The 24787-nt window shown below is 36.9% G+C and overlaps 1 protein-coding gene across 1 annotated transcript; it reads right to left on the minus strand.

Moving 5' to 3' along the window:
• Window positions 1-2890: 2890 nt before the first annotated feature.
• On the minus strand, window positions 2891-22490 carry scn4ba (sodium channel, voltage-gated, type IV, beta a). Its single transcript, XM_005944660.3, has 5 exons — window positions 21586-22490; window positions 14790-14953; window positions 10654-10873; window positions 10301-10430; window positions 2891-8949 (listed from the first exon to the last, which is right to left on the minus strand). The coding sequence occupies exons 1-5, from the start codon at window positions 21677-21679 to the stop codon at window positions 8856-8858; spliced, it is 702 nt and encodes a 233-aa protein (XP_005944722.1). The 5' UTR covers window positions 21680-22490; the 3' UTR covers window positions 2891-8855.
• Between the last annotated feature and the right edge of the window lie 2297 nt (window positions 22491-24787).

Genomic DNA, 24787 nt, shown 5'->3' on the forward strand with positions numbered 1-24787 from the left:
TTTGTAGCAACTGAAAATAAAATAAATTCATAATTATAATAAAGGTCAATCAAATGGACCAATATGGCAAGGCCATGATGATCCACTTGGTAAAATAAATCTGCTTGGCATCTTTCTTGGCCTTAAGACAACAATTCTGATGGCTAAAGATCCAAACGGGACACACAAAAAAAAAAAAAAAAAAAAAAAGGTCTCTACCCAGTAACTACAGCGTTGGTCTATCCCTGCTGAGCATGAAACCATAGAGTGTGTAAAAGTGAGACTGGATACCAATCTCAGCTGGGTCTCTGGTGGGACTCACATGAGCTCACCAGCCCTCACTGTATTTAAGGGCCTCTGTATTTTAGAGCAGTTGGGGCTCAGGAGATTGAGCAGGTTGTCTACCAGTTGGAAGTTCAGTGGTTTGAGCACCAGGTGCTCCAGTCTGCAAGCTGAAGTGTTCATAGGCAAGATATATTTGTACATATATTTATTCTTATTTTTCTCATATTTCTTATATTTTGTTTTGTTTTTTATATTTCTTGTATTTTGAACATCACTGTTGCTTTTGGGAAGCTTGCACACAAGAATTTCACTCACATGTGCTGCCAGTGTACCAGTAATGTGATGTGACAATACAAGTGATTTGATTTAATTATTCCCAGTAGCCACTTCATCCCATCCTCTCCTGTTTCAATATTGTCAGGTGTCAGTCACCCAGCGATCCCTCTCTCCCTGTCTTGGTCGTTTGTTTACCTCTGGAAAAGGAAATAACTCTCCCTGGAATACACCCCCTGTTTTCCCAGATGACCCTGCCTCTCTGTCCTCTTTATCCACCATTTCCTCCCTGTCTATATTCCCCACTGCTCAAACAAAACAAACGTATTCATCCGTAGACTTCCACTGGTAAATACAACCTATGAACTTGTTCCTGTCTTATGTCACCTTTTGGGCCCAACAGTGTTTTCATTGTATTAGAAAAGAGTGTTTATACCAACTGTGTCATTCTATTGCTACTTCACAACATAGGCTGTTCGCGACTCAAAGGAGGGCAGTTGCGTACTGCTTGATCAGATTTTATACTCATTCTCTGCTCTTGAAAGTGGCGAAAGGCTTTGTGTTCTTGATGATATCTCGGAGTAAACTTGTCACAGTGATGCAGACACATGTCAGTCTATTATAGCTTTTGCTCACAATAACATGGTTTTTGGCAGGGGTGATAAGCTGTGAGGAGGCTCTGTGCCACATGGGTCTTACACAGTCTGCCCCTTAAGGATCTTCCAGGCTGCCCATCCAATATAACAGGTTTTATAGGATGGGAAGTTAATCAGTTAACTTTCCAGCAACTGGAGAGAAAATCCAGCTAAGCAATTATGTTTCTGTTGCAGTATACTGTACAACAGCAATAGTAGCTCACTGGCATAGAAAATAACCATGAAGTCAGATGTACCCTTTAGATTTTATATCTTGGTTTGTTATTCCTTATGTTTTCTGTCCGTGTTTTTTTTAAATAATAAAACAATGAAGAAAGATGTGTGACTTTTCAGAGAAAAGTTTTTGTTTTTGTTTTTTTCCATTTTCCACTCTAAAAATTAAGAGGCAGACACAAACTGCTGCATTTGCAGAGTTGTAAAACAAAAACTGAAACACTGCAGCACATAATATGAGAAGACAACAAACAGAGCCTCATTAATTACTGCCTTGGTTCGAACAGAGGCAGAGAGAAAGAATACATTCATTAAGGATTGTGTCTTCCTGTGCTTCCAGTGGGGATTGTCTGTGCTTGTGGATTTAAGATGTAAGACCCATATAGGAGAGATTTCTCATAGGCTTGTAGGATAAAGTAAATGCCCACAGAGCAAGATATAGAGCAAGCACATAGTTCCACATGTTTGATGTGCCAGATTTGAATGCTTTCGTCCTGGCATAACCCCAAAGTGGCTTGTCCTAGTTTCAAACTAAGGACCTTTTGCAGTTTAGGTTGATGTGCAGTCCACTGTGCTCTGGAGACATAGTGAAGCAAAAACAAAAACAACAAACAGGGATTCTGATCCAGTAATATGATGGGTATAATGAATGAAAAGTCAATGCAAATAAATCAAAGATTAATATTCCCATTTAAAAAAATTTGGCATTGTGGCATACAATGTACCCAGTGTGTGGCACACATTACCTGACAGGGAGGACTCCAGAATTGAAGGTTTTATTATGCTTACACAGATAGGTTAATCAGAAAGTAGCTAAAAGACTGACCATTTCCATGGCAACATTACCATCATAGAATCATAAGAATAATTACTTCAAAAAGGAGCTTTCTGTCACATCATTTAACTTCTACAAGTGCATTTGTTTGTTTTTTTTAACTTTTTCTTTTAATTGAGGCGTAAACGTGGCTGAAAGACTGCTTTCATTCGCAATAAAAATATATTTTGTTCGTTTTGTGCAGTGCCAGGTTTATCTCTACAATATAGCATTGTAAAGGAATGGAATAGAATGAATGGAATAATAAGAGAAAACTATATTGGTGAATTACTATGAATTATTCTTTTTGTTTAATTATTTATTTATTTTTATTTATTTTTTTTTGGTGGGGGGGGGAATTAGAAATCATTTTCCATTCAATTAGTTGGAGTTTAGTATGGAGTACTATACTACTATCAACACTAAAGTTGTATGACATTTAAATCATATTTCTAGTTTATTTCCTTAGGATGAAAATATTAACCAGTACAATATAGTATAAATCATATAGATGTTCTGTTATGCTAGTGGCTGTGTAGCTTTTGTTTTGCACTAATATATTGACCACCAGTATAACAACTACACAGACAAAGAGCAGATCTAACCTATCCTAAATCAACTGATTTCAGAGCTGAATAAACACAGAGAAAGAAAACAGCACTCTGGGAAATTCAATCAACATTTTATTTTCAGGATGTACTTTGCTAATAATTGAAAAGTTTGAAGTGCATAGTCATGAAGGGAGCATGAACAACGTGGACACAAATACAGACAGACAGCTGAATATTCACAGGAAGGTTGATCCAGAAGAAATGTGTTTGCAGATGTATTTTGCTTGTGTGTGTATGTTGAACAGACTACAGTAATGTAAACAAAACATAAGAATTTGCTGCAACAGTACGACTTTCTATCAATTGCTATAATTTGTATGCTATCAGTGGCCTTAGCTTGCTCTAGATATGACCTTGTAAAATCATTTTTTTGGGATAGATTTATGTTTTGCAGCCCCAGGATATGTAAAATATTGATAGAATACTCTAAAATGCAGGACTGCAGTAACAGCATGTGGAGAGGTCAGTGCTTATAAATGAAACCTAAAAGAAATTCTCGATGTCTTTGTCTGTCAAACGTTAGTTATTTGTTTAAATCACAATATGAATCATAGTTTAGTATTTTTACCACTAATGTTAACTTCAAATTATCAAAAAAGACAAAAAAATTCCATTTTTTCTGAACTATATTAATCTTTCCTATAATGTGTAAGAGGGGAAAACCCAGAAAATGTTGAGAACGCAATGCTATAAAAATGTGGGCACTTTTTACTTGAAAGATGACTTACAAACTATGTCCTTAAAATAGTTGTCAATTCCTTTTCTTGACTAAGTAACTGACTAATAGTTGCAGCTCTGGTGTGGAATGTGGGAGGCAGACATTAGACTCTTGGCTTGGCAGTGTGAGTTTCAGCTGCTAGAAATACAGAAGTAGTATAGAGCATCATCATATACAGATTAGCTTTCATATGCATTTTATACAGCAGTAGACAGTAATGCAACATCATGTTTTAGTAGTGTTACCGTAGTTAATAGATTGCGTGTCATTATAATCGTGTTGTAACAACAGCAGACATGAGACTCTTGGATTGGCAGTATGAGTTTCACCCGCTCTGGCAGTAAGAGCAATACTAACTCTAAAAAATCATACTAGTCAATGAGAATTCACAATACTGTGTTACCTAGTGAATAATGTTACAGCAGTACGAATGCTGTCTATAACCATTTTATGCTCACCAGTAGTAGTCTGATGAACAACCACTGTTCATACGTGGTTTATTGTTCAATGTATTTTTTTCCTAATTTTTTTGTGTAAACTTATACATCACACCTCCCCATTAGACTACTAGCACTATATAAAGCAGGAGAAACAATTGCAACATGATGCGTAATCATACATCTTTGAACTGCTTTAACTCTGAAAATTGTGGCAATGGTTTGATAATGTGCAATCCTCATAGTCCAAATCAAAATGCACGCTAGTAGTACCATGGCTTGTACTACAGGGGCATTTACCACTGGGTGGCAGTCATACTGTATTTGGCGTGCTGTATTGCACCACTGCAGAGGAGCATTGTACACTGTACCGTGCACACTCAGTACTGCAGCAATCACTGCAAGCTGTTGGCTAACTTCAAGAGTCATAAGAGGTTCGGTATAGGTGTTTCTTGGAGGAAGACAGGACAGATCAGAACACCAAAGATGAAAAAAACAAACAAACAAACATAACAATAATAATAATGCATTCAATGCTTAGTACAATGTCTTACGATTATAAAGGCAACTGTACCAAAATCAGACCTGTGTTATGCATTAAAACAGCTCTCCTCTCCCCATCACATATACATATTTTATCACATCAGTTATGGTTGTTATTAAAACAGTACATACCTCTTATAACCCGCTCAGATACATATGCCTAATTTGCTGCTTGTTGTTTTTTAAGTATTTTATTATCATTTGTTTTTCTTCTTTAAATTAAGAATAAAATCCGTAAACACAAATAGTGAGGTTTGAGTTATGTATTATGTGAATCCACCTATACTGTATTTTGAGTGTCAGGGTTATGAAAAGTACACTAACGGACACATTAACTCCACAATATTGCTTTTCCCTAACAGGAAGACTTTGGATGTATATACCCTCTTTACAGAGGGGTCCCATAACTCTTAGATAGTGTGTGATGCCTTACATCCACGTCATTCACATTTTTACAGGTTCACCAGGATATATTCACTTCTAACATTGTACTGTTAAGGTTGATCACATTTCACTCTTGATCCCATTTATACTCAGCGTATACTTACACTATTTAGTAATGTATAATAAAATAAACACTTGTGCTTCTTGGGCATATGCGTTGTACTTTATATATTGTATGAAACCTGATTGCGTGAGTCAATTGAGGTCATATTCTACACCTTTCCTTCCAATGGTAATTAAATGCATCCCTCAAACACATAAGTGCAACCAAACAACTACTCAGTACATAACATCAAATCTTATAATTAGGACTCCAAAGCAAGAACATTCGTAATAGGTCAGTTATGATGTTTTCTGTGATTGCAACAATGGCTGCTTTTATATTACACACAGAAAAATATATTGTATTCCTGTAAGGGGGCAGCGCATTGGTTATCTTGTAGGGCATTTCATATTTGTCAGTTGGCAGTGTCAATTAGGGTGTTTTTAGCCCATTAGTACAGTAGCCCTGAGAGCTCTGAGTAAAACATACATTGAAAAAATGTAAATAAAAGCATACTGAGACACATCTTCAACAGTTTGACAAAGTAATAAATACAAAAACAACAACAAACTAACAAAGAAATAATCCACAGCGAAAACAGAAACTGCAGCTGCAGCACCCTGAACTCCCAGGGCCACCACTGTGTTATTATTCCATCTAGATACAACTTTTATGAAATAGCAAAGTACAAATGGGGTAATATGTTAGACATGTGTTATAATGCGGGCCTGGGTTCAAGCTTTTCCTGATACAGCTTTCATCTGCTCAAGGAATTTTGAGCCAAGTGTAAATGGGACCTAATATAGATTGATCCAATGCAGACAAAACCATCTGCTGTAGATATATGATCCTAATCACCATACTTAAACTCAGCTGAGATACATTTCTGTGGTGTGGATACATATATTGGTACAATGATCAGTGCCTTGGACAGAATTGCCAGCCAGTCCAGACACATCTTTAAAGTGCCTTATAACAGGTTATTGCATAATCTGATATCTGTCTTATTGCTTCCATTGAAGGCAAGGGAAGTGCACTCCAGTATTAGAGAGGAGCAGGCTGACAGACGCGAACAAATAGAAAAATAAAATAAAAGCTTGTCATAGAGCTCTGTTCCAGTAAGTGAACATGTACTCGAAGTTAAAACCATTTGACACAGTGCTGCTGTCAGGTACTCGGTCAAAATGACAAACACAAAGTGAGAATGTTGAGTTTTTGTTAATTCTGTTAATATATAGTATAAAAGAATGGCAACTGTGAGGCCACTTCCGTGATTTGCCATGGTAACAAAACCACTTTAACACTGATAAAGTGCTGTATTGTTTGCAGGCAAGGCCAGTGAGCTGTTTTCTGGTATCAAAATGAATCCTCCTATGTGGGTATTTGTGTAGCAGTGTGTAATGTATGTATGTAGCTTTCAGCTGTTCAAACTATTTATGCAGAGCATGTCTGCGGTCCTCATAGAAAGGATGTCAAAGTGACTGTGACTACAAACTACAAAGAGAGGTGGTTCTAATTTCCCAGGGGCATTTTAGCAGTAAACCGATCCTTGTTGACTTATGAAAGAATGAAACAGAAATGTGAATTTATGAAGATTTTGTTACATTTTCCAATTTGGCGTTTCTTGAAAGAAATATGTACTGGTGTTTATATTGTGCACATTTAAACTGTTAGCAGTCGGACGTGCCGCCCACGGGACATTGGATGGTTTAGGGGACTAATAGGACTGCTAAGGGGTTAAGCATTTACTTAAACATTTTTTAATTTAAAATTGCTCAATTTACTCTCAGCAACATCAACCGACGTCCCTTTTAAACAGCTAAGATCAACACTGGGGCTGTTTGTGAAGTCTGAACAAAAAGTTTAAAATCTTCAATGGTCAGGGTTTTAAATACAGTCAAGTAGTAATTTTATCAGTTTAAACTCTATAACATGCTCAGTTTTGGTCAGTTGTAGATGTACACAAAATAATGTAGCTGACCAACAAGCACTTATGACTGCCCTTGAGGGGCATTCACACACATTCAATTCAGAATAATATTAATATTTCTTTGATATATTTTTTGTACTGAATGAAAACATACATTTTGGACAATATTTGACTGCCCAACAGTCTTTACATTCTTTTGCAGTGAGCTGCCCCAAGACAATGCTACCTGCACTACCAAGGCTATATTACTGGACTTGTATATTCTTGATGGGTTTGGCAAGTTTCCTTTGAGTTATATGTATTTCATTGAATCCACATGTAAATTTGGAAATTAGCATTTTGAGCTGCATGTGCTTACAAGGATATCCGGCTAATAAGCCATTAAGCAGCTTCTCAAACTCCTCTGGCAGGGCTTTTCAATTCTTTCACTTAAACAGAGCTGCTGAAATGTTCTCACTTTTTCAATAAGTGTAAACTTTGTTTCAGTTATTAATTTTTCTACAGTAAACTTGTCGGCCAAAATTCTAAAAGTTATTTTTCAATAACCCTGACGTGGCTAAAAAGGTGTTAAACAGTTGCAGCAGTGTTGAGATGAGCATTGACAGAGCTTCCCGCAGTTCTGGCCAGCATGGAGGGGACCAAACAGAGACACACAGAAATGTTCCTGTATTATGGTGTAATATATAATCTTATACGAAGCTATATAAAATGTGCACATGCTCAAAATGCATTGGTTATTAGTCAGAAGCAGCATGATTAAGTTCATTCCTTTCAATAGGGAGCTGGGTAGTCTGGGGATTGTCTTTGATGATGGTTAGGGTTCTTCTTTTTTTTATGTAAGTTCTTCTCACCAGCCAAGGGAGCAGAAGCAGAACAGGCACCTGTGTTTATCTAAAGCAAAACAATAAAACCTGTGCAGAACTGGATCTTTTATTCACCTAAGGTAAGCCCATTTGTTAGTCCCTGCTAACCAGCATTTCACAGAAAATCTTTGGCCCAAACAAACCAGCAGTGTGTCTAATCTGAACCCAGAAGTCACATGAAAATTGGCATTTCAGAGGTTAATGTCAGAAAGATCCTTTGGAAACAGTTGGGATTTACTCGTTACCTACAAACACAGTTAATCAGTAAAACAGCGCCCAGTGTTTAAAATGGCAAAATACAAATTTTACAGTCAGTGTTTAAAATGTAAAACTTCCTATTTTATTTCTAAACAATTTATGTGATTGGGACTAAAAAATTTTATCTTTTCTTTATAACCAAACTTCTAGTCAGTTACCACCTGGCTTATTTTCATCCAGGTGCATTTATATCATTTGAGAGCTAAGGGAAAGAATTTGAGCAGTGTTGTGCTGTTCTTCGACTGACATCCTGGCAGTTTTTTATTATGGCAGTTCAACATGGCATCAAAGATATTTGTTCCCACTGGTTGAGTATATCTAAGTCCAAGTTTCACTTGGAGTTGTAGAGTTCCAGACTAAGAATCCAACATATTGTAGCTTCTCAGCTGATACTGTAAAGCATGTTTTGGACTGGAAACTGAATACTGACATTGGGTGTATAAAAAAGATTTCGGCCTTGTGATGCGTTTTTGCTTTAACGTAGTGTGAATGTTATTAGATAGTAAGAAAGTACATAGAAAAAAATAACACATCAACTGCATAAATTGGAGATTGCAATGTGAAGAAAGTGGAGCAGAAGCTGTACAGTGGAACAAATGGGCTACCATGGTAAGTGAGAGAGATCCAGGCCTATGCACACTTCACACTTCCCAAATCTCAAGCATGATTTAAAATAGACATTTTTACAAGTTGTTTTTGTTAGCCGCTAGTAAGATAATTGATTTTTCGCTGAGTGTGTACATTTGTCTAACATATATACAAACATGTAGGCATACTTAACATTTTGTTCAAGCCTTTGGTGTCCCTTTGTTTTCAGTTTTGGCTCCTGAAAGACCATTTTCTGTGTTGTCATTCCCTGAGGAGCTCACTAGGCACTCTTTACTGTAGAGATAAGAGAAACAAAGGTTATATTGAACACCTATAAAAGGAGACAAATACAAGCGATAAGGGCCATGTGCCATATATACTGCAGGGGTTTTAAAAAAACTTAACCCAATGAGCTTCAAATAATAATTTTGTTTTGGAAACATAGAATATGGGTGACATTATTTCCTTATTATATAATATAACAGATTCATAATAATTGCCCACTTTGTTCTGAGACAATTTGACCTATATTGTCAGCATAAAACCATTACTGATTACATCAGATATTTTAATTAGAAAAATACAAAAAAATCTATTAACATGGCCAAATGAGTGCCTGGGTCAGCCACAGTCAAACAACAGGGTAAATCTTTGTGACACAAAATTATTTTTCAGTAAATAATGTAGTTTTATATGAACTGGTGTTGATGATATGACATTAGACCTGGTGATAAAAGTTACAATGATTTTAGTTGTATTCATCGAATATAAATAGTTCATTTGTTATATGAAAGCAAATACTCTTGAAATTATGATGTAACACATTTGAATTTCCTCTAATATCAGATTTTCACTGCTAGATGCACTTTTTATATCAATAAAAAAGATAACAGAAAGCTAATAATTCTACTTCTTTTGCAAACTGGAGTATGACAAGCAATTTCTTTCATTTTTATTTCCAACATTCAAACTTTTTGTTATACTTTTTAGAAATCAAATAAGACTTGCACATTTTAAAAATATTTGTAGTACATAAAAATATTATTTACGACATGTATGTATAAAGATCACTTGACTTATTCTTCATGTCAGTATGTCTTGTCTGAAAAATTGTGTTGCCGTAAGAGTGCATTACTTGTGTGATTAAACAGGAAATATAAACAGTACTTCGCCACACTTAATTATTCATAACTTCTGTACATTTCGTGCATATGATATTGCTGCAGGTATAAGAATAAATTATGTTACATGCTTATGTGATGAGTTTTGAGCTGCGTGTTGCAGGCTATAGTATCTGCAAAAGTCAATGACATCATAGGACTTGTAACATATGTATATGAATAAAAATACATGAATAAAAACCATATCAGGAAAAAAAATTCAATGGTTCCTTAAAAGCTGGAATTTTTTTTCATTAATGGTGAAAACTTCACAAATGTTTACACCCTATTTCACAAGATGTTAAATTTGCAGGAACAGTTATAAAACTAGCATATAATAGACCAAATTTCTTTTTGCCAGCAATACACAGTTTTTGGCTGTTTGACTGTAGCTGACCCAAATATATATGATAAAAAGATTATCTATAATCAGTATTGTTGATTAGTTCTAAATGTCCTTATAAAATAGTCAATGATCTACTCACTTCTTCTCATCATCCTTCTGCAGGAAGTGAACAACAACAGCCTTTATCACCATGACAATGATAACTAAGCCTATGACTCCACCCAACGCTGAGACAATAATGATTGTCAAAGTGTTGTCAACTTCCTTCACTGAAAAGGTAGAGAGAGAAAGAGAGAGAGAGAGAGACAGTGACTTTGTGAGGACAAACAAGTATACAGAGTATGTAAAAACTGACTTAGAGCTCTAACAAGATTGAAACTAGATGCTAGTAGCATATATGTACTTGTATATGTACTTTATAAACACTGTCAGTCAGCAAGTCAGATAAAGCTCTATTTTTGTATGCCAGGTGTTTGTGCAACTTTTACATACTTTGATCCACCACTATAAGAGTGAAGATAGCACTGTGGTTGCGGTTCTTCTCTTTTGGATTCCTGGCAAAACAGATGTACTCTCCTTCATCTTCAAAGGTGATATTCCATAGCAAGATCGAAATGTTGTTACTCTTTGAGGAGCCGACAAACTCAACACGCTCATGGGACACACGGACCTTCGGCTCCACACCCTCCATAGGGATCAACGCTTCACATAACTACACACAAGATATTTCCTTAGATACACAGTATTGGGTGTCAGCTACACAGCATTGGGATGATGTGTTGTAATTTTGCCTTTGTACACCACCACATCACACTGAAAATCAAAGACTTTAATTCAAGGGGTTTAACAAAAGTGTTTTATTACCTGTTTGGGCATTTTTATATATAGTTTCCCATTTTTAGAGACTCAAAAATAATTGACAAGCAGTTTTATGGCCAGGTAAAGGGTCCCTTGACACTTTCTTAAATATTAAGGAAATTGTGATCTGGACTTGAACTTGTATTTGGTAGCTGTCTGAAAGAACGTGTAGTTATGCCATAATCAAGCTAAAAAAAAAAACGTGGCCAAATCAGCTATTTGGCACATTGATCAAAAGATGGAATGAACCGGGCAGCTCAGCAAGACTTAAAGGCCAGGGAAACCTGTGGAGACACCTGTGAAGTGAATGATCATAGAATTCTTTCTTTGGTCAAGAAAAAAGTTCCTTCACAACTTCTAACAAAGTCAGCAACACTGTGGAGGTAGCTACATCATTGTCAAAGTCTACAATCAACAGATGTCTTGATTAATGGAAATACAGAGCATTTACAACAAGATGCAAACCAATGGTTAAAGATAGAAAAAAAAAAATATAATAATGATCTAAGCATAGCTGGACTGGCCATCGGGCATACCGGGCATTTGCCCGGTGGGCCGCTGGCGATTTTTTGTTTTTATGGGCCGATGGATTTTTTTTTTTTTTTTTGGAAGGGTATATATAATGAAAGGTGTTGGATTGGCCAATTGGTCATGATCGACTCTGGGCTGGACCAATTACAGCCGAGGAGGCCGGATGCACCCTCCCCCTTGTTTAGCAATCACGTGATTTTCGCGCATTGCATGCCGGGAACTCGTGGCAAAACAATCCAAGTACCGCATCAAATGCAAGCATTTGCAGCACCGCAAAACGTTCATTCTCCGGTTCCAATACCTTCTTGTTTTTTCTTTGCCGCACAAAAAAGGAATGTACAAAACAAAAGGAGAACAATGCCGGTCCGTACAAAGACAGACTCGACGAAAAGACAAAGAAAAGATACGAGGAAAAAATCAAAGGAGTGAAAGGGTCAGACCCTTACGAGCACACAGAGGGACAAAAGACGTTAGCGTGCTGCCCAACTTTCACCACGCTCAGATTTATAATTATACGGTTCTTGGAGTGAGTGCATACACTCATGAAGTTTAGTAACTTCAGGTCACTGCAACAAGCCCAGGTACAGTTTACCGACGGATGGGTGCAGGACCTTGAAATGCACCGTGTAGAACGAAAGACCATCGTACGAACAAAGGTAAGTTTACCAGTCTCACAAATCGTCGTCATAAATACACATTCGTTAACCGTTTATTAATATAACCTTTGAGCTCAACGGTAATTAATTAGTAGTGGAAATAATTTCTGGTAGCATTACAGAAATGTAGCAGTGACAATAATATTGTATGCTGTAATCGTACTGGACAATTAGTGATACAAAACAACTGTTTTATCCTGTGAATAAAAGTATATGTTTTTGTCAATGTACCATAATAACAGAAGCGAAACGCAATATTGTGTCAGGACAATTCACTATTTATGCACAATAAATAAAGGAGCATAGCGCGACAATTTCTGTTCAGCGCCAGACTTGCTTGTAACCTATATCACCAATTATGTTAAGAAAAATGACGTATTAACTACTACAAAACTCTGACCTTTGTGGGAATGCTTGGAGCAGACTAACATGTGAGCTGGAGTGTTCTGAGACGTTATATTTGGTATATCCAGACCACCCGTCGGCTCTTACTTCGGAAACATGGCTTAAAAAATTTCTCTTCAACGACGTAATCCGATAAAAAAAACGATCTCTTCCCGTGGCTGTCATGCGACCAGCTATTGAAGTTAATAACACAACAGCTTCTTGCCATTTTTTGGGTTTCTTTTTATCGCTGTGTAACTGAGTTCAATTGAAAGCCTGCGTGCGCTAGTACCTCTTGCCACAAGTTCCCAGAATCCTTTGCGGTTTTACCCCTGAATGACATCACATTTTCAATCTTTATCCTGGTGGGCCGGTCTCTAGTCAAAATGCCGGGCCGATTTTTTGTCCCAGTCCAGCCTTGATCTGAAGCGTGGTGAAGCCAATATAATGGCATAGGTATGTATGGTTTGCAACAGAACTCATTCACTTGTGTTTACGGATCGCGTGACTGCTGTCAGTGGCTGGATGAATTCTGAAATGTACAGGGCTACAATTGCTCCTCAGATCCTGACAAATGTTGAAAAATTTATTGGGCAGCACAAAGTGCAAATCGTTAATCACCCAATGTATACTGCACAAGCAACCAAAGAGCCTCTCAAGACAAAGAAACAGGATTTAATTAAATGACCAAGTGAGTCACATGATATCAGAACATGCTTTCCACCAGAGCATTCTTTTCAGTAGAGTTTAGAAGTCCAGTGTTGGGGAGTAACGGAATACATGTACTGGTGTTACGTATTTAAAATACAAAATATGAGCAACTGTATTCCCTTGCAGTTACCGTTTAAAACAGTGATAATTAGAATATAGTTACTTTGTTGAAATAACTGGATTACACAATGGTCTTTTCTTAGGCTATCACCTCTCCAATTTTGGTAACTCCACACATAGCCAGAAACCCAAACAAGACACGAAATAAGAGGCTCCAATGTAAGCGTCCCATTAACATTGGTGGTGTCAGTTACACAATGGACCCAGCGACAGCACAACAGAGCCAGCAGAGTACGAGCAGGAATGGATTTCTTACTTTGAAATTCCGACACCACTTCATATTTAAAGAAGAAAGGGATGGGTGAATTTGACCATGCCATGCAAACACTGTTTGCCAGCAACCAAGCTGCTCGCAGCGTCGAAAGACTCCAACCTAAACAAACATCTGGAAGTAAGTTCTTTTTTAACAATGAATGTTAGCCTACTGCAGCTACCTTGTTTTAGTTGTGGTAGCTACCTGGGTTATGTGCCACTTCAGTATCTCTGATGTACTATTGCTGAGTGATTTGTTACTATTACTGGATGCTACTCGCCACCGAACTAACATTGTTAGCTGGCGTTAGCCTAAGTTAGTTCATAGACTGCAGATTGTTAGACCTGCTTAAACATTAACAACCTGCGAGCTGCAAATAATCATGTGCAATTCTGAAAGCAGTCTATGAACTAACCTCAGCTAACGCAAGCTAACAATGTGATTTTGGTGGCAGGAAGCCTTCAGTAATAGTAATAAATCACACAGCAATAGTACATTCACGTAGTTGTAAAAAAACATGACAATATATTAAGTAATCCAAAGTATTCAGAATATGTTACTCACACTGAGTAGCTTAACGGAATACGTTAAAAACTACATTTTGGGGCATGTATTCTGTAATTTGTAGTGGAATACACCTTAAAAGTAACCTTTCCAACACTGCGGAAGGCAGACCTCTAGGCAGAGAGACCCACAAACAAGCAGCAGCTGAAGGTGACTGCAGTAAAGGCCTGGCATCTCAAGGGAGGAAACACAGCATTTGGTGATGTTCGTGAATTTTAGACTTCAGGCTGTCATAACCTACAGAGGCTTTTCAAATAATACAAGCAGATCCTGTGTATTAAAAAATGGCTGCATTTCCTAAACAGTTAATACAGGCTGTACTAAAAAAAAAAAACCAATCACATGTGATAGTTAACAAAGGCAAAATTACAAGAACTATCTGTTCATCTAAATACTTATGAACAAAACTGTATCCCCATGCCTTCAGAAATACAACAGCATACACTCACCGACTGTTTATGCGATGAGACACGAAACATATGAAAATGTCAGGAATCACTATTTTTATGCTTTTTTGGATCCCTGTTGGTGTTTTGGTTGTGTGCACGTACCTTTATGAGAGTTCCATTGTCATTATATTGCCAGTTGAAGTAGAGATTTTCGATGCCAATACATGAAGAGTAAGTGCAGGGCAACAAAACCGTGGAGCCATTCATTGCTTCGATTGAAGACACTTTACCTGTGGAAACTTCCAGTCCACCAACAGTCCATACGCCTAAACCAAGGGAGAAAGGAAAAGTTAAAAAGTTTTTAGAAAAGGATAGAAAACGGTTTTTGAAAAGCAATAAAAACACAATTATATAAGGCAAAATGAAAATAAAAAAGTAAAAGATAGTACAGAGTTTTGTGTTTGTTTGATATTTGCAATATTTGTTGTGGCATCAGTTTATTGAGACTTAATTATGTATGAATTCATTATGATTTAACTTAAGTAAAAGTAGAATGTGGCCAAGTAGGCAACACTATTCTGTCTCTCTTCTTTTAAAATTAAATTGTGAATAAAAATCTTAATATGGAGTCTAAACCTAATATATTTAAAATTGCTATCACAGGGGAAAAAATGACCACATGCTCCCTGATTACTTTTTTTGTGTACTTTATGGACTTTATGGCGAACTTTAGGCTTTGAAAAATTAGGTTAGGTTCTAAATGCAACTTTGCAGAAGCAACTGACAATTTTACCAAATGACATTTATACTGTATGATGTCCTCTATGTAAAACCTCTCTCTTCTATTGGTCTTAATGTTAAAAAAAATATGTAAAAAAAAAAAAAAAAGAAACATAGAATTTTGGTACCATTTCTAAAGAGAAAAGATTTGTTCTCTAGTTCATCAGGTCAAACTAATTAGGCAATCAAAACCTTTGATTTTTTCAAGACCCCACTAATCCAATTTATGAATAGAGTATAAGAGTCATGCGACTTAAATTCACATGGCCAGGCATGTTATGTGGGTTTTGCAATGACAGCTGGTGTAATTCTCAGATTGTTGCTCTGGTTTCTCTCTCACATACTTGGGGTCTATTTATAAATACTCTCTTCCCCATTGACCTGCTCAGGATCACATTTCACTTGGACAAGGTACAGACAAGGTTAGAGTACATGTATGCCTCTGCTGAGGACACATAGACATAGACATGTATGTATACTTGCTTAAAAGAATTTTGCATCACCTGCTCTGGAATGCTTTGAATAAATCTGCGTTAGCACAAGAATCTCAAACACTTGAGTCCTCATATTACTGGATATGGATGAAATCATTTTACTACTTGAAATCATGTGTTCTAGGCACACATTGTCATTTACCATTTTTCGATTCAAATGTTAAAGAAATCAGAAAATGTATTAATGTGATTTGGAGGAAAAAATTCAACAGCATAAACATTGATAAAAAGTTGTTTTTCAGCTGTATTGTTACCATCACAACACTGGCACTGGGGCTGGTTAATGAAACAAAAAAATACAATTAATGTGAAATAACCTTTTCTTAATATACATAGAAAAAGTTACTTGGATAGAACTCATTCAACAGACAGCACAACTTATTTTGTATTATATTAAGTATATTAATGGTGATTTGCTGTGTATGGCTAGAACTAATAAAACATTTTCAGAAAAAAAGTAATAGTGTTGTAAGAAGATTGTTTCAAGTAAGACTTACTGGAGCTGAAACTTTTAATTCGTACTGGGAAAAACACTCAGTATTTGAATTGTCATTCTTTCTGTTTTTTTATCAGCTGCTTTTGTAAAATGATATAAATAAAAAGAAAGATATTGCTGAAGTAAGCATTTAGGGTTAATGATACAAGCAAGGGATTGTAAGTGTGGGTGGAACTCCCACTGAAGAGTATTGGGTTCCAGTAGTGCAAATACATAGACAAAAATAAACCTCTGTCTGTATTTTATTTATTTATTTATTTTCAGATGAAATTAAATGAAATTAACTAAAAGAGTGCCTTCTGCAAGTCACATATTGGTTATAATAAATATGTGCACTCTTATACCTTACAAATAAATATTTATACATCAAGGAAGCATCAGTTTGTTTGGCTTTGCTTTTTTGGTCATCTATATGCTTTTGTCCCACCCGCTCTTCTTGATTTTTTTTGTAACACCTGGTATTTAACTCTTCAGTTATGCTGACTCATCCACTTTCAGCTCAAGCATTTTTAGTTTTGAACTTGTTTGTTTTCTGATTCCACTTTTGCTCTGTTTTAATAGCCTGACTTACTTTTTTATAGCACTGGACAGTCTGGACAATTCTGCTTTCACTCCTTTTATCCCTCAATCTTTCTGTCTTAGTTGCTTTCAGAAGTTGCTCCTGGGGGAGACAATCCCTAAATAAGAACATGGAAACATATGTGTGTGTGTGTGTGTGTTCCTGTCTAGCTATCTTTGTGAGGACCGAAATCTGCATTCTATTATACTAGTGAGAACCAACAGTCACTTGTGAGGACACACAACCCGGTCCTCACAAATTTGAAGGCATTTAAAGGTATTTTTGAGGCTCAAAATGTGGTTTTACTGTCAGGGTTACAATTAGGTTATGATTAGGTTTAGGGTAAGGGTTTGGGTTAGGCATTCATTTTTAATGGTTAGGGTTAGGGTAAGGGGCTAGGGAAAGCATTATGTCAATGAAGGTCCTCAGTAAAATAGCTGAATGGGGTTGTGTGTGTGTGTGTGTGTGTGTGTGTGTGTGTGTGTGTGTGTGTGTGTGTGTGTGTGTGTGTGTGTGTGTGTGTATATATTTTCTACTTTAAGAGGCTTAGAAGTTTTGAACATTGAACTATCTTTTAAACTCTTTGGTAATTGCAACAATGAAAACAAACATTTATCTCTATCAGTAATTAATTGCACATTTTCAGTGAATAGTCTGTGAAACAAAATGCTCCAGTGGAGAAAAAAAAAGATGTTATCCATTTCCAAAAACATTTCCAGATGGATTATATGGTGCCCCCTCCTCATGCTTAGAAATAAACTTGACACCTCCTTGGCTTTACTGCTCTCTACTATCATGGTTTTTTACATCACTTTTCTCTTCACTATCCTCTTTTTTTGTCTAAACAGTTTGTCCTGAAACCGCCCACAGATTCACATCCTGAAGTAGTGTACAATTCACTTATGTAATGTATGCACTGTTATCTTTTTATGTGACGTGTGTGTCTGTGTATGTGTGTGCATGTGCATGTATGTGAACTGTATATATGCACTTACTTTAAGTGTTTGTGTACATATCAGTAATACTGAAGGTCTGAAAAGCAACTGAGTGTGTGCATGTATGTGCATATGTGTCTGTGTGCATGTATGTGTGTGTGTGTCCTTGCCTGACTGTCAAGGTGACTGTTTTTTTTCTTCTTCTTTTTTTAAGTAGGCCAGTAATTGAAAAGTTAATGTATTTCTAAGAGAACCCATAGAGAACTGACTGAGGACACTATTCTGCAATATATACAGGGAAGTGATGGGAAATGTGGGAGAGGGGGGTATGAACAAGGAAGCGTAGGTAATGCAGGAGTTACAATGTGTAGGAAGTGATGGAAAGGGGTCACAAGGAAAGAACAGGGGAATGGATATGAGAGAGGTGAGGGATGTGAGATGTCCTTTTCAAGGTGAATGGGCAAAGAATTACACCAGCAGCTGAGTTACTTAATAGGCAGAGCTGCTGGTATTGTGGGACAAGATAGTTTCAGTTTTTCACTTCAGGTAATATATGCAATGTGATATTCATACAAACAATGCTGCAGTAACTGCATTTTCAGGCACAGTACTGGAGAAATGTTAACATGATTACTATGTTACACCATGATCACTCTATCATTTTGCTTTTTACTGTATCTTTTGTTTATTCGTCACAAAAAAGGATGATGAATAATTTTGCGTGAATGAAAATGGAAAAAATGAAAGTAGTTGGCATGACAGTTGTTCCAACCTTTTGCATCTTCCATGCTGAAAAGTTACAGATATCTGAAGAGTGTCTTTATTCTGCAAAAAAGTCATTATTCCAAGTTTTGTCTGTGGTCCTGCTGCAATAACAGCTTCTGTCTGTTAATACTGAATGACACTTTCATATAGATCCGGAGATGTTAATGAGAACAACCTACTGTTAAACATTTTTCCTTAATTTCACACCTGACTTTTATTGGGACCTTTGCTTCACTGCCTTCATTCTCTTCATTCTCTGTTGCCAAAAGGTTTTGTTGTGACATATTGCTGTAATACTTTGCACATTACTTGATTTAGGTATTACTTGATTACATAAGAGAAACAGTTGAGCATTCCAATACAGACACAATTTAGATAAATAACCATATCCTGAATATATAAGATGTTAACAATGATAAAATGCATTTAAGGTGGACATTTTCATAACAGATGAACCGGATCTCTTAAATAGAGGTGAGAATTTAATGATGTAAGTGAACATAGTAATCAGAGGTCAAACCAAGGAACTACAAAGACGGGAATGACTAAAACTCACCCATGGAACTAAAGCCATATCCTCCAGAGAACCAGCCCATCCATTTATGTCCATTGTAATGGACATTTGTTTTTGGTCTCTATCTTGTGACTTATTTGAGCTATCATAATAAGTCCTAATGTACTAAATAGAGGACATCCTGGGCTTTCCATTGATATCTTGTGCATTTGGGTGCTCTCTTTTAGCTCCAAAGAGGAAGGAAATCCCAAAAATAGTTCAATGGGAAGATTCTTTCCTCAGTTCTCAGGAGGATATAGTCAAATGAAAGTATTTATTCATAAGTGTAGAACTTGAATTGAAATTTAAGTGTTCTTCTAACTTGGAATATGGACTGTCGGGCTGTTGTTGAGTCATGATGTCAAGTTAAAATTTAAGTTATAATCTATTCATTTGTAAAAATGAAGGTATTTTGGGGATATTGAGTTACATATTTTAATGTTTAAGAACCTACGGTGACACCTCTTATATAATCTATTTTGTTGATTGATCTTGATGTTGCTGATTTACTGCTCCCATAATTTTCCTGAGTGTGGAAATGGGTCGGGCTCTTATGGGTTAAAAGATATTTGAACTTATTTTATTTAAATTTACAGGTACTTAATGTAAACCAATCTCGCACCACCACTTGAGTCAGACTGTTAATGCTCTATAATGCTGTGGCTATCCTTTAAGAATTTGCTGATAAAAAATATAATTTGTTATACAGTTTATGCTTCTTTCTTATTTGTGTTAGCCTTGCCTGTACTTATCTGTTGGTGTATCTAATGTCTGCTGGGACAGTGGGATTCAGCCTGAGAATATGTACTTATGAGAAAATGATTTCAGAGAAATTCCACTGAACTTAGCTGGTAATTTAGACAAAACAACCAGATCAATGCTGTTTTAGCAAGATTTTTGGGAAAATATTTTACTAAGAAAGTGTTATTTGGTGCAGTATGACTTTCCACAACACTCAACAATTTCATTTGGAAATATGTGTACTGACAATGAAATACAACAAGAAACAAATGAATATGAATAAGATGTATAAGATGAATAATTGTAAAATTGTGCTTTACAACTATTTTTTGTGTATGCGAACTATGATGTAAATGAAGTGTGTATATTGCCTGTATTTGTTCCTCTTTCTTAAATGAATATTTTGTTAAAAGTTTCTGGTACATATATTTATCATATCTATTCAAAAGAACTAAACTATTGTTTAATCCCTTTAAAGTGAACTAATGTTGCATTGTGTTAGCTAGTCAGAAGTGTGTTCGCATGTTTTCAGTATGTGATATGCTATGACCAAATTTGACCCTACTGGGACAAGTGATGATTTGGTCTTGGTGCTGCCGCTAACCTGGACTCATGGACTCTTGAATAATTTAGTCAATAACGTTACCAAAATGCAAAATTACATGTGTTATTGAACTAAAGTTATTTGTTTTAATATTTACCCCTGATGTTTGGTTGGAAAACATAAAAAGCCCAAATATTTGCCAAAAAATAAAACAAAACAAAATTGAACCAACAAAGTGCTGTTTGTGTTTTTTTGGATCTAAAACACATTTTAAAAAGCGGAAAGATAAGATGCATTCTAATCTTACTTGTCGGTTATCTAAAGACGACACTAATATTGCAATACTGGACACATACTAGTCCCATTTTTCTTTCATAAAACTCAATGGTGCTCAACTTTCCAAACAACTGAGAGCCAGGGGGAATTTTTGGATGTGGGGGCACTATTGGGCACTACAACAAAATCAGGGAGGGTACGAGCAAAAGCACAGATCATCACTGCACCACTACGTCATTACCAGTAATGCTATGTTCACACAGGCATGCATGTAGATAAACTATAGCTTGTTTTTCTTTACTTTGAAAACCAAAAGTTAATTATTTGTTTTATTTTCTCCTATATGAAGGCTATGTTTAAAGTAGAATTTCAAAGTGCGAAGTGTCAGTTACTCAAACAGTCCAGCAGCAACCCTACAACATGAAACTGATCTAAGTCAAAGGTTTGTATTGTTGGCCTGATTGTTTAACAATTAAACATCACCTGTGACAGCACCATACATTGTAGTGTTTGGGTATGGAAAGATAATGATTAAACACTTAGCGCTGAAGCAGATGCGACAGAGCAGGAGATGTAGATATAGCAGATATAGAATAACCAAAAAAAGGTATTGATTTACTGTAAGAGGGCTGTACCACCCACTCAGACATAATAAATAAGAAAAAGCGAGCAAAAGGAGCAAATGAAGAAGGTCTAAAGGGCACAGAAATAAGTTAAAATGTGTAGGCAATTAAAGGGATAGCCCCATCCAGAGACATGTTTGAAAAGAGTGGAATGACATGGCACTTAAAGGTACAGAGATAAGTGTAACTCACCAAGCAGCAGTGCAACTGCCAGACCAGCGTGAAGTAGATCCCCTGATCTCAGTCGACCAGAGACACTTGAACCAGGGCTGTCCACTGACGCCATGACACCTACGCCACCTGTCTGTCTCTGTTCTTCTCTGCCTGTCTATATGTATACAATGTGTGTCTCTGTCAGTCTGTCTCCTTGTCTGCCAGTCACTCTGAGTGTTTGACTTATGTGCCTCTGGACCAAGGTGGGACACTGAGCTGTGCAGCTGAAGGCAGAGTCTTGCTCTCAGTCCCTCCCTCTTCTCTCCTCCTCTGCACTCTGTCCCAGGAATGAACAGAATGAGGAAGCGCAAAAGAGAGAAGGATAAAATTCCTTTAGGGAGCTTTCTCACATCAAGTTGTTCCTTGCACTGCTCTCCTGCAGCCCGGGGAAGCAGAGGAAAGGAAAGACTGAAGAATGCAGCAGTTGAACAAAGAGTGCAGCCTCTCTGTTTCTTTGCCTCCCTCCTCTCCTGTCCTCTGTCGCTGTCTCTGGCAGACACAGTGGTAATTATCCAGCAAAGCAGAGTGTGAGGCGAAAGGCATAGAGGAGTAGCGAGGCAGAGCGGCACCAGGGTAGCAGCGTTGTGTCAGACCGCTCCACTCCTTTAACAGCAGCAGGAATAGTCAGGTAACCAGGCTGGCCAACAAACCCCATGGGTGGGGGGGAGACATAGGCTGGAGGGGGAGGAGAACACACAAGAGGCACAGAAGGATGCTGGAGGAGAGCCAGCAGGCAGAAAAGCAGAAAGTATGCGTGTTTCCCGTGCCGGCACAGGGAGAAATGAGGTACTGCAGAGGTAGAGGTGAAGAGAGAGCGAGCGAGAGAAGGAGGGGATAGCGAGTGGGGGTGAGGGGTACTGGGTGATGTCTGCTGCCACATAGATGCACACACACACACATGCGCCCAGCACAGAACGGCTGAGTCAGCCTTTGCTCAAGAAGGTCTCCGAGTCAGTCACGGGGTGGGTGTTTCACCCATACCACATACTTCACTACATCATTTGCTCATGTCTCCACTTTCATGCTTCTCTCATTTCATGGTTCCACTTTATATCTGTGTTGGCAATCGCATTTTGCTTCCAGTGGCTCTCTTCCCTATACTTGAGTTTCACAGCAGCAGTGTTGAGTTTGTCATCAAAATATCACTACAGTGGAATTTTTTGTAAAGAGTTTTCAGGTTTTTATCCCCCAATAAAATCAGTATGTGCGAGCATAGTGTCCACAGTTCACATGGTAGCAATTCACTTGAAGATAGCAACAACGACTGACAAGCTTTTGGTATTAGCACTTTTTTCTATTTTTAGATCATCTCAAGAATTTGATTCAAAGTTTTAGGTGATCTATTGAAATAGTTCCTAAGCAAGATCTTCAATTTGAACATGACTTTTTCTCGTACAAATTTGGACAAAACCCATATTGCCTGTTTGTTGCCTGACAAAGACAAAACTCCACCAAGCTTACTGATGGTGGCTTTGGCTAGAAAAGTTCAGAAGGACCTCCCAGATACTTGCGTGCAAAATGCCAGAAAGAAGTGAGAACATGATCTTTGTGCAAAATGGACCCATTTAAAATGTCAAACAAAAATAGGTTTATGGGCATACAATAATTATGCAGCGCTTCCATATGTGTGTGACCTGTGTCTCCTTTAGATTTGCTTGACATATCACTTATATCTGCAGGCCTCCTCATTAAAGTTCAACCAATACAGCTGTTTCCAAAAAAGAAGCCTTCATTTACTGCACTTTAGCTTTCATAGTTTTATTATTACGGAAGACAAAAATCTGTATCTGACATACATTTGTATAATGTTTATTAATTAATTAGCTTTTCTTTATGCAACAAGAAACATATATTTTTGGAGATTTAACAGTAAATTAGTTAGTAAATAGTTTAAATAGTTTAAAACTTGCAATATTTTATATGTATATTTGATTTATCACAGTTGATTAATGAACATACTAGGCTATTTGATACTTGTTCATGTGTGACACATCATGTGTTCTGACTCAAACAGAGTGATGCAAAGTGGTGTCTTATCTGTAAAAAATAGGCGATCATAAAATTGCAAAATAAAGTTTTAACCCTCAAGTTTGTGATTTTGTTTTCTTTTGTTTGCCATAAAAGTTTGGAACAAACTACCTATTGATATAAAAAAATATTCAGGTGAGCAAAGTGAGTAAATATGTGTGTTAAAATGTAAAAGAATTCTGTTAAATAAAGTGTTGCAGAAAATGAGTTTACTGCATAATTTTGAGTGTGTATTGTGGTTAAATGTGTTAATGTCATGGTTTAATAAAATATTTATTCTAATTCCCTCTAATTGAATTGTGGTGTTATTGGACTTTATTTGAGTGTAGCAATACTGACAGTCAACTACAGAAAGGGTGGAGCCTATCATAGGATTGTTTTTATGCCTGATTGTTTGCTTGCAATGTATAAAGGGTCTTCTTAACACCATGTTACAAAACATGGATGCACCAAGGCATTACCTGACCATAGCATACCTTTCAATAATCTAAGCCCGGCCTTCAACCCAACTCAGCAAAGGACCACTGCGACAAGTTGTAGTTGAAATGTACAGCCTGGCCTCATTCACAAGATTCATGTCTTCCCTACCAATCAACAAACACATTAATAATATTGTCACTAACGTCAGAGCCACACAGGGCCATTTCTCATAACAATTTCTACACCCAGTATAATTTCCCATTTCACTTAGTGATGTAAGTAAAACGTAAGCAAGCAACAAATTTTGCCTCTGCCTCATGTCAAGTCTACTGGCCTTTACCTGCCATCATAACATTAAGCTGAAAGAGCGAGACTACTTTTTTGCAGCACTGCAGCCTTGCAAATGGAACTGTTCGTCATCTGTAAATTGCTAGCACTCCTTGTGTACCCCACAATCACATCTAACATCCTGAAGAAAATTATAAATGAATCAGATTAGTCATACACAAAATAAGCTACAGTCATAACAGACTCATCGCGCCCACTGTACTCTTTGGCTGCAAGTGAATATCCACAGACAAGACACCACAACATGTTGACATGTTTAAGAACATCTTCAAATGTCTGTGTATTTGTTCTTCTTTACTTTGATTTTGATTATTTAAATTGTTGTTATTGCTCGGGAAAACTGATATAAGGTTGAGGAAGGCAACATTCTGCACATTTAAATGTA

The sequence above is a fragment of the Haplochromis burtoni genome, unplaced genomic scaffold, assembly GCF_018398535.1.
Source record: "Haplochromis burtoni strain Fernald_Lab_line unplaced genomic scaffold, NCSU_Asbu1 Contig_406, whole genome shotgun sequence".
Lineage (NCBI taxonomy): Eukaryota > Metazoa > Chordata > Actinopteri > Cichliformes > Cichlidae > Haplochromis > Haplochromis burtoni.

Excerpts from the sequence above, each read along its gene's own strand:
- scn4ba (XM_005944660.3), bottom strand. The coding sequence starts at position 21,679 with ATGGCGTCAGTGGACAGCCCTGGTTCAAGTGTCTCTGGTCGACTGAGA. Across the intron at positions 10,874-14,789 it reads ACAATGGAACTCTCATAAAG|TTATGTGAAGCGTTGATCCC; the intron begins GTACGTGCACAC and ends TCTTGTGTGTAG. Across the intron at positions 8,950-10,300 it reads CAGAAGGATGATGAGAAGAA|TAAAGAGTGCCTAGTGAGCT; the intron begins GTGAGTAGATCA and ends TTATCTCTACAG.